The sequence below is a fragment of the Osmerus mordax genome, chromosome 15 (assembly GCF_038355195.1).
Source record: "Osmerus mordax isolate fOsmMor3 chromosome 15, fOsmMor3.pri, whole genome shotgun sequence".
Taxonomy (NCBI): domain Eukaryota; kingdom Metazoa; phylum Chordata; class Actinopteri; order Osmeriformes; family Osmeridae; genus Osmerus; species Osmerus mordax.
Window position 1 is genome coordinate 17,295,523 of NC_090064.1, and position 15,374 is coordinate 17,310,896.

A 15,374-nucleotide genomic window follows, 5' to 3' on the forward strand; every position below is an offset into this window, starting at 1 on the left:
ATTTATTTTTTCTCCACTGTTATCAATCAAGGAAATAATTCATACATGGGTACACTATAATGCCATGCATCACTGTAATGTGGCTGACACACAACAGCATTTGACAAAGACTCGTTATCTTAGTAAGGTGTGGGCCTCCAACATTTTTTCTTGATGGCTCTGGGCAGTGTTCTGGGCCTGAAGGTGAGCAGGCAGAGGGCTGAGATGCCGACGAGTGAGAGAGCGACGGACAGGAAGAGCAGCACGTACCAGAAGACAGACTCCTCCCCCTCAGACTCACACGAAGGAGAGCTGAGCAGCTGCACCCTGTGAGTCTGCTCATCAAGTCCTAGGCACGTGACGTCCCAGCTATCAACCATCCTGAGTGCTTCCGTCCTCTCAAACGTCCAGTACCAGTCCAACCGACAGCAGTTGAACGGGTTCCCGTTGAGAAGAACAGTCTGGAGGCTGGAGGCTAACGAGCTAGCCTGGCTGGCGGTCAGAGAGCTCAGTCTGTTGTTCCTCAGATCCAGACATGTCAACTGAAGACTCAGCAACGAGTCTGGGAGCCGTGTGAGAGAGTTTCCTGAAAGGTTTAATGACTTGAGATGGTGGAAATGGGAGAAGTCAAAGTCTCGCAGGCCTGTGTTCCCTAAACCCAGATGCTGTAAAGTTCTGCTCAAGCCCTGTAGGGCTGTGGGCTGGATGATGAGTTCAGGATTGTTGGACAGTTCCAAGTGTGTGAGGGGAGTACCTGAGAAGGCTGAATCTGGGAGTGTCCCCAGGTGGCACCCTGCCAGTTGCAGCTGCTTCAGGGAGGGAATGTTCCTCCAGACGACACAGGAGGAGTCGTCCTGGTGCCCAGACGGGCAGACCCCCACAGGGTTGCTGCTTAGGTCCACAGACACCAGGCTGGGCAAGGAGGAGAACCACCAGGAGGGTAGTCTCTGCAGGCTGTTTTGGCTCAGGTTCAGGTATGTCAGGTTACCCAGCTCTCCCACAGAACCCCCGCTGGCGCGAAGATCCGTCAGTCGGTTGTTACTCAGGTCCAGCTCGTATAAACTCCCTGGAAGCTGTTCCCTGGAGAGGTCCAGCACCTCCAAGCAGTTGGTCCCCATCTTCAGCCAGGTCAGAATGGGCATGCTGCCCACAAAGCCATGGGGCAGGTAGGAGACCTGGTTCCAGCTGAGGTCCAGCAGCTCCAGGGAGGAGATGTCCCCGTGCAGGTCATCTGACCAGAGCCGTGCCATCACGCCGCTCAGGTTGCCCCCCAGATTGTAGAAGTGAATGCTGGTGGTCCAGTTGGAGGTGGCGTTGCTGTCCAGGTGCTCGTAGAAGCTCAGCCTGTTCTTGGAGAGGTGGAGGTTCCGCAGGTGGCTGCGGGTGGGCAGGAAGGGGAAGAACAGCAGCCTGTTGTCCGACAAATCTAAGGTCTCCAGCTGGAACGTCTCCTCCAGGTCCTGGTTGGAGATGAACCACTCTAGGGAGTTGTGGCTGACGTTCAGGACCAGCAGCTGAACCATCTGGAAGTTGAGCAGGCAAGGCAGATAGTTAAAGGCCAGGTTGAGTCTTTGGAGCCTGTGCATGTGGAGGAAGGCCCCGTCAATCTCAAACAGAGAGTTCCTCTGCAAGTCCAGTTCCCGGAGCTGGTGCATGTCCCTGAAGGACCGCTCGTCCAGCCGCAGTAGCAGGTTCCTGGATAGGTTCAGGTGCTCCACCCGGGTCAGGTTCTGGAGGAGTACTGAGGCCATGTCCTCCGTCAGGCCGTTATCGGAGAGATCCAGAACTCGGAGCTGCGAGAGCGTCGTCAGCGCGCGGCTGGTTTCCTGGTACCCGACGTGAAGGTTGTTGACGGCAAAGTTGAGGTGTTCAATGAGAGGTGTGTGGGAGAAGAATTTGGAGCCCACTGTTTCTAACTGGTTGTCAGGGCAGCTGAGGGTGTGGAGGGCGGGGTAGCTGGGGCCGTTCTGCAGCGTCTGGATGTGATTGTGGTTTAGATGAAGCTCCTCTATGAAGCCAGGCAGGCCGAGGGGCACCGAGGACAGCTGGCCGTGGTTACAGAGAGCTGCCGTCTGAACCTGGAGAGAGTAAAAGAAGAGTGTGATGAGCTAGTTCAGTTAGCTTGAGAGAGGTCTAAGAGGTGGAGGCTGCAATCACCTACTACTTCCTTGTAAGTGTAGGTATCTTAGATAGATGTTGTGGTAGCGTGCTTTCTATCTTGCCCCATCAAACCACAGAGTATGCTGCAGTTCAAACAAAGTCAAGTTAAATTTGTAATATTTTGTGCAGTGAGGATAAGCTCATAAGTAGGCTAGAAAAGCTCTCGAATTCAAAACCCACAAACTGCAGAGGATTTGGTTTAGGTCAAATCAAATATGATGAATCTGTAGCATGTTAGCGATACTCAAATTTAAACTTCAAAACTGTAGTTCCTTCTCTGATTTGTGTTCCAGATAACTTTCCTGGTACGGTCACGATATGTTAATATGTTAAGTGCACAGCAGTTTATATGTAAGGGATAATGCCCGACGAGTACGACGGGGACAATGACATGGCTCGATAGCTGCCTAGTCTTGTTAAACATACTGTCAAATTATAATTACTGTTTGGTTGATTGGGATACTGCGTAAATTTTTTCAGAGATTATCAATCTAAATGAATGCACTGACTAATAAACTAAATTGTTAAAACTCAAACTTTTGATTTTACTGGGGCACAGCAGATTTATACTGGGGCACGTGCCCCAGTAAAAAAGGGTCTAATGACGCCCCCGCAAGTGACCATGCTATAAGCGGGATAATGCCCGACGAGGTGTACAATATCACCTGATAATGGACGATGCGGATGCTTGAACGGTTGCTTCCGCATCGTCCATCATCAGGTGATATTGTACCTCACCTCGTCGGGCATTATCGCTTACATAATGGACTCCGCGAAAGCAACCGTCCAACGTCACGCCTCTGCATCGTCCATTATCAGGTGATATCGTAGGCCTACACCTCGTCGGACATTATCCCATACTTGTAGGGTCACAGCCTTCACACAATATCTTATTCAGTCTACACACTGAGCATGGCTTCTGAGAGTAAAGATCTCACCAGTCTGCAGGAGTCAGGGTGAGGATGGGAGCTGGTCTGCACCAGCTGGCCTGAGAGGAGGAGGAGGAGGAGGAGGAGGGGAGGGAGGAAGACAACCATCTTCACATCCTCACTGGAAACGAGAGGAGAACATGATGAGAGGAAGAGAGGGAAGAGGAGACAGAGACGAGGAGACGGGGAGGAGGAGATGGAGAGGAGGATCGGTGGAGAGGACTCTTAGAGGAGGACAGGTGAAGAGGAGAGGGTCTATACTATGGGCCATGGTTGAAATTAACTTATGACCTAAAATAAAAATATCCAGATATGAATAAACATTTCAAAAGCCAGGTCCACTGGTCAGAAGTTTAATGATGACATGTTAGGTCCTTCTGTCACACTGACTGAGGGCTCTATGCTAAATTAACAGTTCTGCACCAATACTACTATTCACTTTAGACAACTTATTTTATGCATTAAAATAATTCACAGAATTAACCATGATGTTAGTTTTTACTGTTTCACTTCTAGTTCGATCATGCAGCTTGAGTACTCAGTCCAGAAGTAATATTACACCAAAACGTTTAGTAATAATGTTTCATAACATCCGTGATCATAAATAATGTAATAAATGAACAATTAATTTAGGTTTGGCCAGAGTTAACATTTTAAGATGTTTGTTGTCTAGAATATACAGTTAGTACAGATAAAAACCCTTGGGTATTGTTCAAATGTTTACTATATATATATGTGACACCTTCTAGTCTTCACACAGTCCAACAAACGATACATGAATACAAGCTGCTGAAGCTCTTAGAGTACGAGTCATCCTAACCAGCATCATCCTAACCAGCATCACCCTAACCAGCATCATCCTAACCAGCATCATCCTAACCAGCATCATCCTAACCAGCATCACCCTAACCAGAACCATCCTAACCAGCATCACCCTAAACAGCATCACCCTAACCAGCATCACCCTAACCAGCATCATCCTAACCAGCATCATCCTAACCAGCATCACCCTAACCAGCATCATCCTAACCAGCATCACCCTAACCAGCATCACCCTAACCAGCATCATCGTAACCAGCATCATCTTAACCAGCATCATCCTAACCAGCATCACCCTAACCAGCATCACCCTAACCAGCATCATCCTAACCAGCATCACCCTAACCAGAACCATCCTAACCAGCATCACCCTAAACAGCATCACCCTAACCAGCATCACCCTAACCAGCATCATCCTAACCAGCATCATCCTAACCAGCATCACCCTAACCAGCATCACCCTAACCAGCATCATCCTAACCAGCATCATCCTAACCAGCATCATCCTAACCAGCATCACCCTAACCAGCATCACCCTAACCAGAACCATCCTAACCAGCATCACCCTAAACAGCATCACCCTAACCAGCATCACCCTAACCAGCATCATCCTAACCAGCATCATCCTAACCAGCATCACCCTAACCAGCATCACCCTAACCAGCACCATCCTAACCAGCATCATCCTAACCAGCATCATCCTAACCAGCATCATCCTAACCAGCATCACCCTAACCAGCATCACCCTAACCAGCACCATCCTAACCAGCATCATCCTAACCAGCATCATCCTAACCAGCATCACCCTAACCAGCATCACCCTAACCAGCATCACCCTAACCAGCACCATCCTAACCAGCATCATCCTAACCAGCATCACCCTAACCAGCATCATTTCTATAATGAAAAACAAAACATGTTGTCATAATATTACTATTATATTATTAGAATATGTCTATGGTAGATCCACCAACAGCCTTGCAAGGAGAATCCCCGGAGTCTGTCCTGTGCAGGACTCGTCTGGTCCTTACCCTGGCGGCTAGGTGTGGGTGTCCGTCGTCACCACCGGTGAGGTCCTGACCATGTCTCTGGCTGTCGGCGTAGCTGGCGGCGCTTGTGTGCTTCTTCATACGTGGACGCAAATGCTCTGAACTGAGACTTTACTATTTGCGGAAGCAGGCAGGCAAGCAACGGAAACCAAGTCACATGAGATCACGAAGCGTCCACAAGCACAGGGCCAAAACAGTTTTTGAAACTAGCTGGTCAATTTTGTGGTCTTAATTTGTCATTTGACACACCAAAATGAGTGTTCTTCCTGCCAAAATCTGAATGACTTAATATGTAGCCCGTCAAGAAAGGCATTTATTAGAAACTTTTTTTGGCTTTTACTCAAACAAGGCAGCGCCCCTGTTGTAGGAATCTACTTCTTACTTTAGTGTATAGTGCAGCAAAGGCATTTTCACTCATCAACCACAAAACCGTACTATTATCACACCCTTCTCACCAGGGCTCTGTTGCAGGTTTTGATCATGAGATACAATGGAGAGGAAACCACTCAGAGCTAACACCCTTCCTGCCTACCTCTCGCTCCCCCTCCCCCTCTCTCTCCTTCTCTCTCCCCCTCCCCCACTCTCTCCTTCTCCCTCTCTCTCCCCCTCCCCCTCTCCTTCTCCCTCTCTCCCCCTCTCACTCCCCCTCCCCTCTCTCTCCTTCTCCCTCTCGCTACCTCTCTCTCCTTCTCCCTCTCTCTCCCCCTCTCTCTCCTTTTCCCTCCCTCTCCTTCTCCCTCTCTCCTTCTCCCTCTTACTCCCTCTCTCTCCTCCCTCTCGCTCCCCCTCCCTCCCTCTCCTTCTCTCTCTTACTCTCCCCCTCTCTCTCCTTCTCTTTCTTTCTCCCTCTCGCTCCCCCTCCCCCCCATCTATCTCCTTCTCTCTCCCTCTCCCCCCTCTCGCTCCCTATCTGTCTCTCTCCTTCCCTCTCTCTCCCCCTCCCTCATGCAGCTAGTTTCACTGTTACAACCAAAACCCACATTCTCTTTTACACATTCTCAACCCACTAATTTCACTGTAGCTGAAGCGTGGTCATATGACTGCCAATCACCCAGACCTGCTTTCCTGCTAGTCAAGGCTGGGCAGGTCATGGTTCATGGCTGCTAGTTTAATCAACTGTACACTGTGTCCTATGGTATGGTTACTATATGGTATGGTACTGTATCTATATACGCTGTGTTGGTAAATGACCAGTTAATTGGAGGCTAGGTCCCATTTGGGCTTGATAGACCAGAGCAAATTTTGTTTAGAGCAGGGTTCGTAGAGAGCAGGGTTCATAGAGAAGAGCAGGTTCAGTGTGTTTCTAAGGAGTTTTTCTCTGGGAGGCTCTCATGGACGCAGTGGCAGCTTTTAACCACCAGATGGGGCACTGTTACTTACAGACACGAATTCTGGATCTTTGATAACAAATGGGTAGATGGAATTTCTCAATGGTCAAAAAATATATTTTTCATATCATGTGTTTCACCAAGAAGAGCAACATTTAGCAATACACTGAATAACAGTTTGGCATCTCTAAAGTACCTCATTTCTGAAGGCTGCATTATCAGAGGACAGGTGCAGCAATAGCTTTGCTGAATAAATAAGCTAAGCAACAACCCAGACGCTTCATTGACTGGCACCATCTAGACTTTAATAGAGCTAAAGTTATGAGGAAGCTAAGGCTTCATGGCTGCATCCACAGTCGCACTGATAAAACCTCTCAATAAATAGCATGATATACAACACCACAGTAGCAGGGATGCAGTTCCAGACAGCTCACAAACTCCCCTCCCTGTGAACCGTCCACAGGAGCTAACCCTAACCCTGCAGCAAGATGACCAGCGCTGCGGGCTGGCTGTACCGGCACCCCTCATAGCTCCCTGGAGGAACAGGCCTCCATTCTAGTTTGGCAAGAGGTCATCACATACTCCTTAATGTCAGGTACATTTGTTTGGAGATAAATACACAGATTATAATTCCACGTTGTACAATAGGTATTATTAGGACGTGCAATTCTTTCATCTACTGTCATGATTTAAACGTCTTTACACTCAAAAAGAAAATATGCTCGCTGACTTCAACAGTGATCTCAAGTCCATATAAGTCCATGTCCAAAAACATGGATCCAGATCTGAACCTCTAAAGTCCATAGTGACAGGAAACCTGTATATCTTCTCCTTCTGTATGTGAGCAGGGCACCTGCCAGGGATTAGATGGTGAGATGGAACTGTTTGCTTTGCCTCAAAGCAACTATCAAATGAGATGCAAGATGTCCTTATGAACGTCCCATCATATGATCACAACATGGCTCAGGCAGCTTCTAACATGTTGTATTTGGTTTGGCTTTTTTGAACTGACACAAAACCTCAATATTCAATAGTGTTACTTCATAAATGTTCAAAATAAAATGTTAATAAAGTCCTTCCATCACATAAATAAAAAGGTCCTGCAGCTGATGTGGGTACAACCACTGGGAGACAGAAACACTTCTGACATAACACCCCCCAACCCTCTGGTACACTGAGTTCTGTTCCCTCGTGGTGTGGAATGTCAACAGCTCTTCATCCATCTGCAGAGTGATTCTCCCTGACACACCTGGCCCAGGTGCACTAGCCGTCCAGGGGTTTGCCCAGGTATACCATGGTGACCTCGGTGTTGCCGTAGACGGCAGAGACGGCGGGGAACAGGCAGGCTTTAGGCAACCCTCGGAAGGCCACGCCCAGAAACTCAAAGCCTCTCTCGAAGGCCAGCGTCTTGTCGTCCATGTCCAGGATCACACGGATCCGCTCCCCGATCTGAGGAGCGACACAGCCACACTGGAGAGTTAACGTGGTAACACAGCCACACTGGAGAGTTAACGTGGTAACACAGCCACACTGGAGAGTTAACGTGGTAACACAGCCACACTGGAGAGTTAACGTGGTAACACAGCCACACTGGAGAGTTAACGTGGTAACACAGCCACACTGGAGAGTTAACGTGGTAACACAGCCACACTGGAGAGTTAACGTGGTAACACAGCCACACTGGAGAGTTAACGTGGTAACACAGCCACACTGGAGAGTTAACGTGGTAACACAGCCACACTGGAGAGTTAACGTGGTAACACAGCCACACTGGAGAGTTAACGTGGTAACACAGCCTCACTGGAGAGTTAACGTGGTAACACAGCCTCACTGGAGAGTTAACGTGGTAACACAGCCTCACTGGAGAGTTAACGTGGTAACACAGCCACACTGGAGAGTTAACGTGGTAACACAGCCACACTGGAGAGTTAACGTGGTAACACAGCCACACTGGATAGTTAACGTGGTAACACAGCCTCACTGGAGAGTAACGCACATCATACAGCTACATCATATATCAGACTGAGCATAAATACAGACTGTTGACTCTCTTAGGACTAAGCACTTATTCACCCTTAATCTTGTGCTGTACTCTCTATACAAATGTACTATTTGTATGTGGCATAAAAGCATCTGCTAGATGAACAGAATGAGTTGTAGGTGTCGCTGAGTACCTGGTATTTGGGGGCATTGTTGCACTGGGGGAAGTTTCCATTGACCTCTCCGTTGTGCAGCAGGCTGTTGTCCACCAGGTTCCAGCCCCAGCTCTGGTCGTCACTGCCCAGCAGAGCCACATAGCCCTGGCACTGCATGGCAGCGCGCTTGGTGGCAATGCCGATCACTGCCACGGTGCCCAGGGGCCCCTCCCACCACACCTCCCAGGCGTGCCGGCCCTCGGAGAAGCCGATCTTGGCGCGCGCCCCGTCTGTGCTCTGGGCGATGGGGTTGCGGTGGAGCGTGAAGCCGTTCTTCTTCACGTACACGTTCCGTGAACAGTCGTGGGAACTCAGAGCATGCTGGGATGCCTTGAGCTGGCGGGTGAGAGCAGAGGTCACATGACCCCTCAACATAGTGTAAAGGTGACACATGTGACACAGGTCACATGACACCAACATGGTACAGATAGGTCACATGATCAGAGCTAGGGTTAGCTAGCACATGGCTGCTACTGAATATCAGAAGGAGGAGATCATTTGAATGCTCAGGCTCTCAAATCTGAATCTGAATTTCTGAAACAAATCTTCACAAAGCTATTAACGTGTTCATATTTCACCTTGGAGGCGTTTCACATGTCAATAAACAAATGCAGGGAAAAGTCCTATGCTGCAAGATTTACAATGTAGCATGCATTGGCCCGTTGCGTTGACAGCATACATAGAGTGTACATGTAGACTGAAGACTACTGCATCTAAAAGCAGTTCAAATGACAAACATGAACCTACCTTCCCCTTGTACGTAGGAATATTGCAGAGAATGTCGGAGCGTAGCGCCTCGTCGCTGAGTGAGCGTGCGGCAAGACACCGCCACACCTCGCTGTTCTCGTCCGCCAGACAGTTGTTCCAGTGCCAGCACACTAACGAGCATCGCATTAAATCATACAGGTCCAGATAAGAGAACACATGCTCGAGAACACGGCTGGGTAGTCTGCCCGCCACTCCGCAGCCTCCGCCCAAAGCGCCATAGCTGGACCCCGCTGAACTGCTGCTGGCGGTGGCTGCGTTGATGCAAGAGGACGCCCCTCCGGTGGCCCCTCCTGACATTTTCAAACTCTTAGTAGACACTGACCCCCGGAATGTATTTGTGGCAGCAGTTATTGCTTTCTGCAATGAGTAAAAATCCACATTTCGTAAACAGTGCGGCTAAATCACAGCGGTAATGTAGTATTGCTTGAAATGCGGTGGGCCTTGTCTGGTTAGTAAACGGAGAAGCGATCGAACTCGAGTGAACGTCCCGGAAATGCGTGCACGACAATGGAGTCCACTAATCTTAAAATGAATGAAATTTGTGATTTGCTTATATTATTAGGTGGGCTCACAGATATTGTGTATTGTAAAAAAAAAAGAAGAAAAAAAAGCACTGACAGTAAAAAATGAATAACATTTTGCATGTGGTTAAACAGTACAATCAGTCTGACAGTTTCATAAATCAGATCTCCAGTCAGTTAAAAAAGGGTAATGGTGATTCTAGTTCGGCATGTAAGATCAAGTAGGCTGAACGTCAAGGTTGATGGGTATGTGTTTGATAATATCGATATGATGCATACATTCAGTTATCAGTTGGTTGATCATGTGTTACAATAAGTATTGTTTTCAAAATATTTTTTTTCGGCACTTTTTCAATACCTCATCACTAGAGGGAGTTAACCACCCGGAAGTGACGGCAGTTATCGTTTACTGATTGGTTCGTTCGACAGTGACTTAAACGCACCACACTCACTGACAGAAGAGAACAGTAAACCATCCAGTTGTTCATAAACAAATACATAGCCTATATAGTAGGACTAACCGATACAATGTGTTTGAAATAAATACAAGAGCATACAGGCGTAAGTAACATTTGCTATGACATTATATATAGAGAAAGCTATTTTTGTGTTTAATCCGTTGTTGCTAGGATTGTCAAAGACGCAGAGGTAGATGAAGGGTGAAAAAAATCGCGAGGTAGTTCAGGCTACTCGTTTGTGTATGATACTGCAGGTGTAACGCCTGGGACACACTGGCTGATAAGCGCCTGGAAGCGCCCGGAAGCGTCACGATCGGCTACGAGGGGCGCAAGGCTGTTCACCCCAGACGCGCATTTCTCCGCGCCGGTCACCAAGCCTTTCAGCTCCAACTGAGCTTTCCTTTGTAACGCTGACATGGTACATAAACATGGAATAGGCTATATTTAGGAAACGTGTTATTCCAACATCCGCCCCAACAGCATCCCGGCACTGAACCTTCTCTACCTTGTCCTTGTAAAATTCGTGCTGGGGGTCATACAACTCCCTGTGCTTTTCAACTTCGAGATTTGATGTCGTCCATCTCCTTGAATTTCTCCGCTGATTTTCAAAATCGACTTGGGGGTTCTCCTTCGGTAGGCTATGTCTGCACGCGTGTGTGTTGTGTGCAATGACAACTCGTTTATCTCAAACAAACAACTACTACTAGCATGCTTGCTCAACCCGTTTATTTTCATTCGTTTTTATCAGGGTAACCACATGGAACGGCCGTTCGTTAGGGTTAGGGGGTGCTGGTCGTGTATTGCATGCCGCACTATCTGATCAAAATGACAGTTACAGTCAGAGCTCGCGCAAGAAGGTGGAATGTAAGGGAGATACCCTTTCCAAAACTTGTAAGGACGTAATAGTTCGTGAAAGACCCAGAGAAACACGAGGCAAAATCCCGGACAAATTTGGAATTTGTCCGCGAGACGTTTGCGAAATCGGCTGCAGGATGATAAAATACACCATATTAGTCAAGGCCGTAATCATAATACATATTGGGGGGGACACATCCCCCCAATATTCAAATATGGTCAAAATCCCCCCCACAATATATTGATATAAGAATATAAATAAAATATAAATGTGCTACGCTACGACAGGCAACCACGCAAGGCACGCTGTCCAAAATATAAAAAAATCATAATGAATAAAAAAATAAAAAAAACGTTTTCAGGGGGGGACCCTCAGACACCCCAGCAGATTCCCCCCCCCTAATGCTGACTCCATGGCTACTGCCTTGGTGCATTGAAATAACCATCTTACCCCCCAAGCCTGTACGTACCTGAGCATCATGAACCCCGTGTTCAGCCCGTCCCCCACAGGAGCTCCCTACAACACCAAGGGAATAGCATATCCAGGTGAGCCTAGCTTGTGGGTGTAATGTAACATACTGAAGATGTGTAGCACACCCTGAACAGTTCCAGCCTGTGTTGTGTGTCCTGGCTGTGCAGCGGGATTCCCTGTTGGCTACACCCCAGCCGCCCCGGCCTACACGCCCAGCATGTACTACACCCCAGCCGCCCGGCCTACACGCCCAGCATGTACTACACCCCAGCCGCCCCGGCCTACACACCCAGCATGTACTCACACCCCAGCCCTTCCCCTCTGGTAGGAGATATGAATACGGACATTAACATGCTGTGCTGTTTTGAATCAATCGGTAGATTTTTTTAATTTAGTTTTTATTAAAGTAACAGTAAAACTAAGGAGTAAGGAGGGGTTCACGTGTGTTCAGGAGGGGCTCACGTGTGTTCAGGAGGGGTTCACGTGTGTTCAGGAGGGGTTCACGTGTGTTCAGGAGGGGTTCACGTGTGTTCAGGAGGGGTTCACATGTTCTCAGGAGGGGTTCACGTGTTCTCAGGAGGGGTTCACGTGTGTTCAGGAGGGGTTCACATGTTCTCAGGAGGGGTTCACGTGTGTTCAGGAGGGGTTCACGTGTGTTCAGGAGGGGTTCACGTGTGTTCAGGAGGGGTTCACGTGTGGACACTTCAGTCCAAAGGACGAAAGCAGAGCGTTTTAAGGGTGAATTGTCTCCCAGCCAATCTATACATCCCTAACCCTGTACTGCATCATCCATCCCCAACCCTGTACTGCATCAACTATCCCCAACCCTCTACTGCATCATCCATCCCCAACCCTCTACTGCATCATCCATCCCCAACCCTGTACTGCATCATCCATCCCCAACCCTGTACTGCATCATCCATCCCCAACCCTGTACTGCATCATCCATTCCCAACCCTGTACTGCATCATCCATCGCCAACCCTCTACTGCATAATCCATCCCCAACCCTGTACTGCATCATCCATCCCCAACCCTGTACTGCATCATCCATCCCCAACCCTGTACTGCATCATCCATCCCCAACCCTGTACTGCATCATCCATCCCCAACCCTCTACTGCATCAACTATCTGTCTGTGTGTGTGTGTATATTATAGTCAGGGGTGGACTGGGGGAAAAAAGTGGCCCGGGAGTTACTTTCAGACCGGCCCACTCAGTACACGGCGCACGGTCCACTCAGTACACGGCGCACGGTCCACTCAGTACACGGCGCGCGGTCCACTCAGTACACGGCACGCGGTCCACTCAGTACACGGCGCGCGGTCCACTCAGTACACGGCGCACGGTCCACTCAGTACACGGCGCGCAGTCCACTCAGTACACGGCACGCGGCCCACTCAGTACACGGCGCGCGGTCCACTCAGTACACGGCACACGGTCCACTCAGTACACGGCGCACGGTCCACTCAGTACACGGCGCGCGGCCCACTCAGTACACGGCGCGCGGTCCACTCAGTACACGGCGCGCGGTCCACTTAGTACATGGCGCGTTGCCCACTCAATGCATCGCACGTATCGACCAGTCAGTGGCCTACTTGGAAAAATACCCATACACTTTAACAATATTTTGGATGATTACAAAGAAATTACATCATATATATGTTTTCTTACGTTGAACGTCCAAAGTCTGTAAGAACACATTTCAGAAGACACTTCAGAACATTTTCGAAAAAAAGGCACCATGAGTGTGAATACAGATCGCGAGGAGGATATAAGGTATAAAACTCAGTCAGTGATTTTAGACTACTAAAGGTCTTAAAGCAAATTATACGTGTTCAAGCTGTGTAATATGGAAAATAGTTGGAGGTGCCGGCGATGTCAGAGGGAGGGCCGGTTGGTGATGGAAGTGGACCGGTACTTTGGACCATCCCTACCCAGTCGGCCCACCGGGATTCCCCCGGTATCCCCGATGGCCAGTCCGACCCTGATTATAGTTATTCTTAAGTGATAAAAGAGGAGTTTGAATTAGGTTTTATTTTGGGACCCATATTTAGCGTAATGTGTGTGTTTGTATATATAAATGAAGTTTTTAGCTAAATCTACCTGCTGTGTAAAATGCAGTCCTCAAAAAGAAAAATCCAAAGGAATTCACAAAGAAGAATAAGAATCGAACAGCATTGAGCCACCCTGACTTAAAGCCCAGGAGAACCTTGTTGCCTGTTCTGAACGTGACGCTAAGTCTTGTTCTAGAGGATAGGGCGGTCTACATTTGTCATTTTGTATTTTTAGGACTTGGAACCCTTTAAAACACTTATTTTAGTTTCTCCTTGTGTAAGCCTCATTATTGATGTTTGTCAAAGTTAACATCTCAAATCACTGCTGAAATTTTTAACAGAATGTTGTATGTTGTTTTTTACAACCAATAATTCAAATCAGATCTACATGAAGTAACCTTATTTCCAAACTCTTCTTTTGTCTGGTCCTCCTCAGTCCCTGAATGGCTACCCTGTCATCATCGCCTCAGTTAAAGAATGTCTTTTTATTTTGTGTTTTGTTATTGTATTTTCAAGAAAGACCCAAAATAAATGCAATTATGAGAGTTGTCAACATGTCACTTATTGAGCCATCTTTCAGTTTTCAGTGATGAATGTGCTAAATCTTATCTAGAGGATGTAATAACTGTCCTACCTATCTAGCTAGATAATGTGTAATGTAATTAGGGTTAAACTGTACTAGACAGGTCCGCAGGAGCCGGAGACACACTTTAAAGTTTTATTTTCCCGTAATTTGAGTGCATATGTAAACAACCATACACTTACAAATATAATGTACAAACACTTTTTCATTTAGTAATTTGAACAATCTAGAGAAATGTAACAATTGCGCAACTCAACCAAAGACAAACGAGGTGAAACTCTGACCCGAGTTCTGTCTGGAACAGCAGGATGGAGACCTAGTGATGCAGAAGAAAAAAAAATACTGTAAACCATTACAAGAATTTTACAGGAAATATTGGGATACTTCTCTGAATGTTAATGTACCATCTGTGATCCATAACCAGGCTAGCATGGTACATGTTCTCTTGGCTAGCATTGAACATGTTCTCTTGGCTAGCATTGAACATGTTCTCTTGGCTAGCATGGTACATGTTCTCTTGGCTAGCATGGTACATGTTCTCTTGGCTAGCATTGAACATGTTCTCTTGGCTAGCATGGTACATGTTCTCTTGGCTAGCATTGAACATGTTCTCTTGGCTAGCATTGAACATGTTCTCTTGGCTAGCATTGAACATGTTCTCTAATCAGGCGACCATCATCTGCCGTCAGCTCAGCTCTACTTTTATTGAAATGGAAAGTTGTTTACTTGCTACTGGGAAACAGACTGTCACTTGCTTGAGGATCCCAGATTCTGTGTAGCGGCTACAGGAGGGCATATTGTAGGAGATATTGAGGAGGACCCTAACCCTAACACCAGGCAGGAGATATTGAGGAGGACCCTAACCCTAACACCAGGCAGGAGATATTGAGGAGGACCCTAACCCTAACACCAGGCAGGAGATATTGAGGAGAATGTCGAGAGGAGTGTAACTGGAGAACACACAGCAGCTCTCCTTCATGTAGCAATGTGTGCCGCTGGCAGGGAGAGATTTACTTGAGGGAACATCTAGGCAAATCTGACATGCATGTTACTCAGAGCAACACCAAAGGCTAGCATACCCAAGGGCTATCATACTTGAAAGCTAGCATACTCGAAAGTTAGCATACTCGAAAGCTAGCATACTTGAAAGCTGTTGGCATACTCAAAGGCTAGCATATTCTGTCATGTTTGTGACAACTCTGA

General features: G+C 47.7%; 2 protein-coding genes across 2 annotated transcripts; both read right to left on the reverse strand.

The window, feature by feature from the left end:
- Nucleotides 1–5,015, reverse strand: nrros (negative regulator of reactive oxygen species). The gene is made up of 3 exons (XM_067251924.1): nucleotides 4,919–5,015; nucleotides 3,078–3,189; nucleotides 1–2,057 (listed from the first exon to the last, which is right to left on the reverse strand). The coding sequence occupies exons 2-3, from the start codon at nucleotides 3,174–3,176 to the stop codon at nucleotides 120–122; spliced, it is 2,037 nt and encodes a 678-aa protein (XP_067108025.1). The 5' UTR covers nucleotides 3,177–3,189; nucleotides 4,919–5,015; the 3' UTR covers nucleotides 1–119.
- Nucleotides 5,016–6,375: 1,360 nt separating this feature from the next.
- On the reverse strand, nucleotides 6,376–9,679 carry fbxo45 (F-box protein 45). Its single transcript, XM_067251910.1, has 3 exons — nucleotides 9,207–9,679; nucleotides 8,439–8,795; nucleotides 6,376–7,713 (listed from the first exon to the last, which is right to left on the reverse strand). The coding sequence occupies exons 1-3, from the start codon at nucleotides 9,522–9,524 to the stop codon at nucleotides 7,528–7,530; spliced, it is 861 nt and encodes a 286-aa protein (XP_067108011.1). The 5' UTR covers nucleotides 9,525–9,679; the 3' UTR covers nucleotides 6,376–7,527.
- Nucleotides 9,680–15,374: the final 5,695 nt, after the last annotated feature.

Bases quoted from the DNA above. Each gene is read 5' to 3' on its own strand.
- fbxo45 (XM_067251910.1), bottom strand. From the start codon at position 9,524: ATGTCAGGAGGGGCCACCGGAGGGGCGTCCTCTTGCATCAACGCAGCC. The intron at 8,796-9,206 runs GTAGGTTCATGT...CTCACCCGCCAG, and splicing joins TTCCTACGTACAAGGGGAAG to CTCAAGGCATCCCAGCATGC. The intron at 7,714-8,438 runs GTACTCAGCGAC...GTCGCTCCTCAG, and splicing joins ACAATGCCCCCAAATACCAG to ATCGGGGAGCGGATCCGTGT.
- nrros (XM_067251924.1), bottom strand. From the start codon at position 3,176: ATGGTTGTCTTCCTCCCTCCCCTCCTCCTCCTCCTCCTCCTCCTCTCA. The intron at 2,058-3,077 runs GTGAGATCTTTA...TACTCTCTCCAG, and splicing joins ACCCTGACTCCTGCAGACTG to GTTCAGACGGCAGCTCTCTG.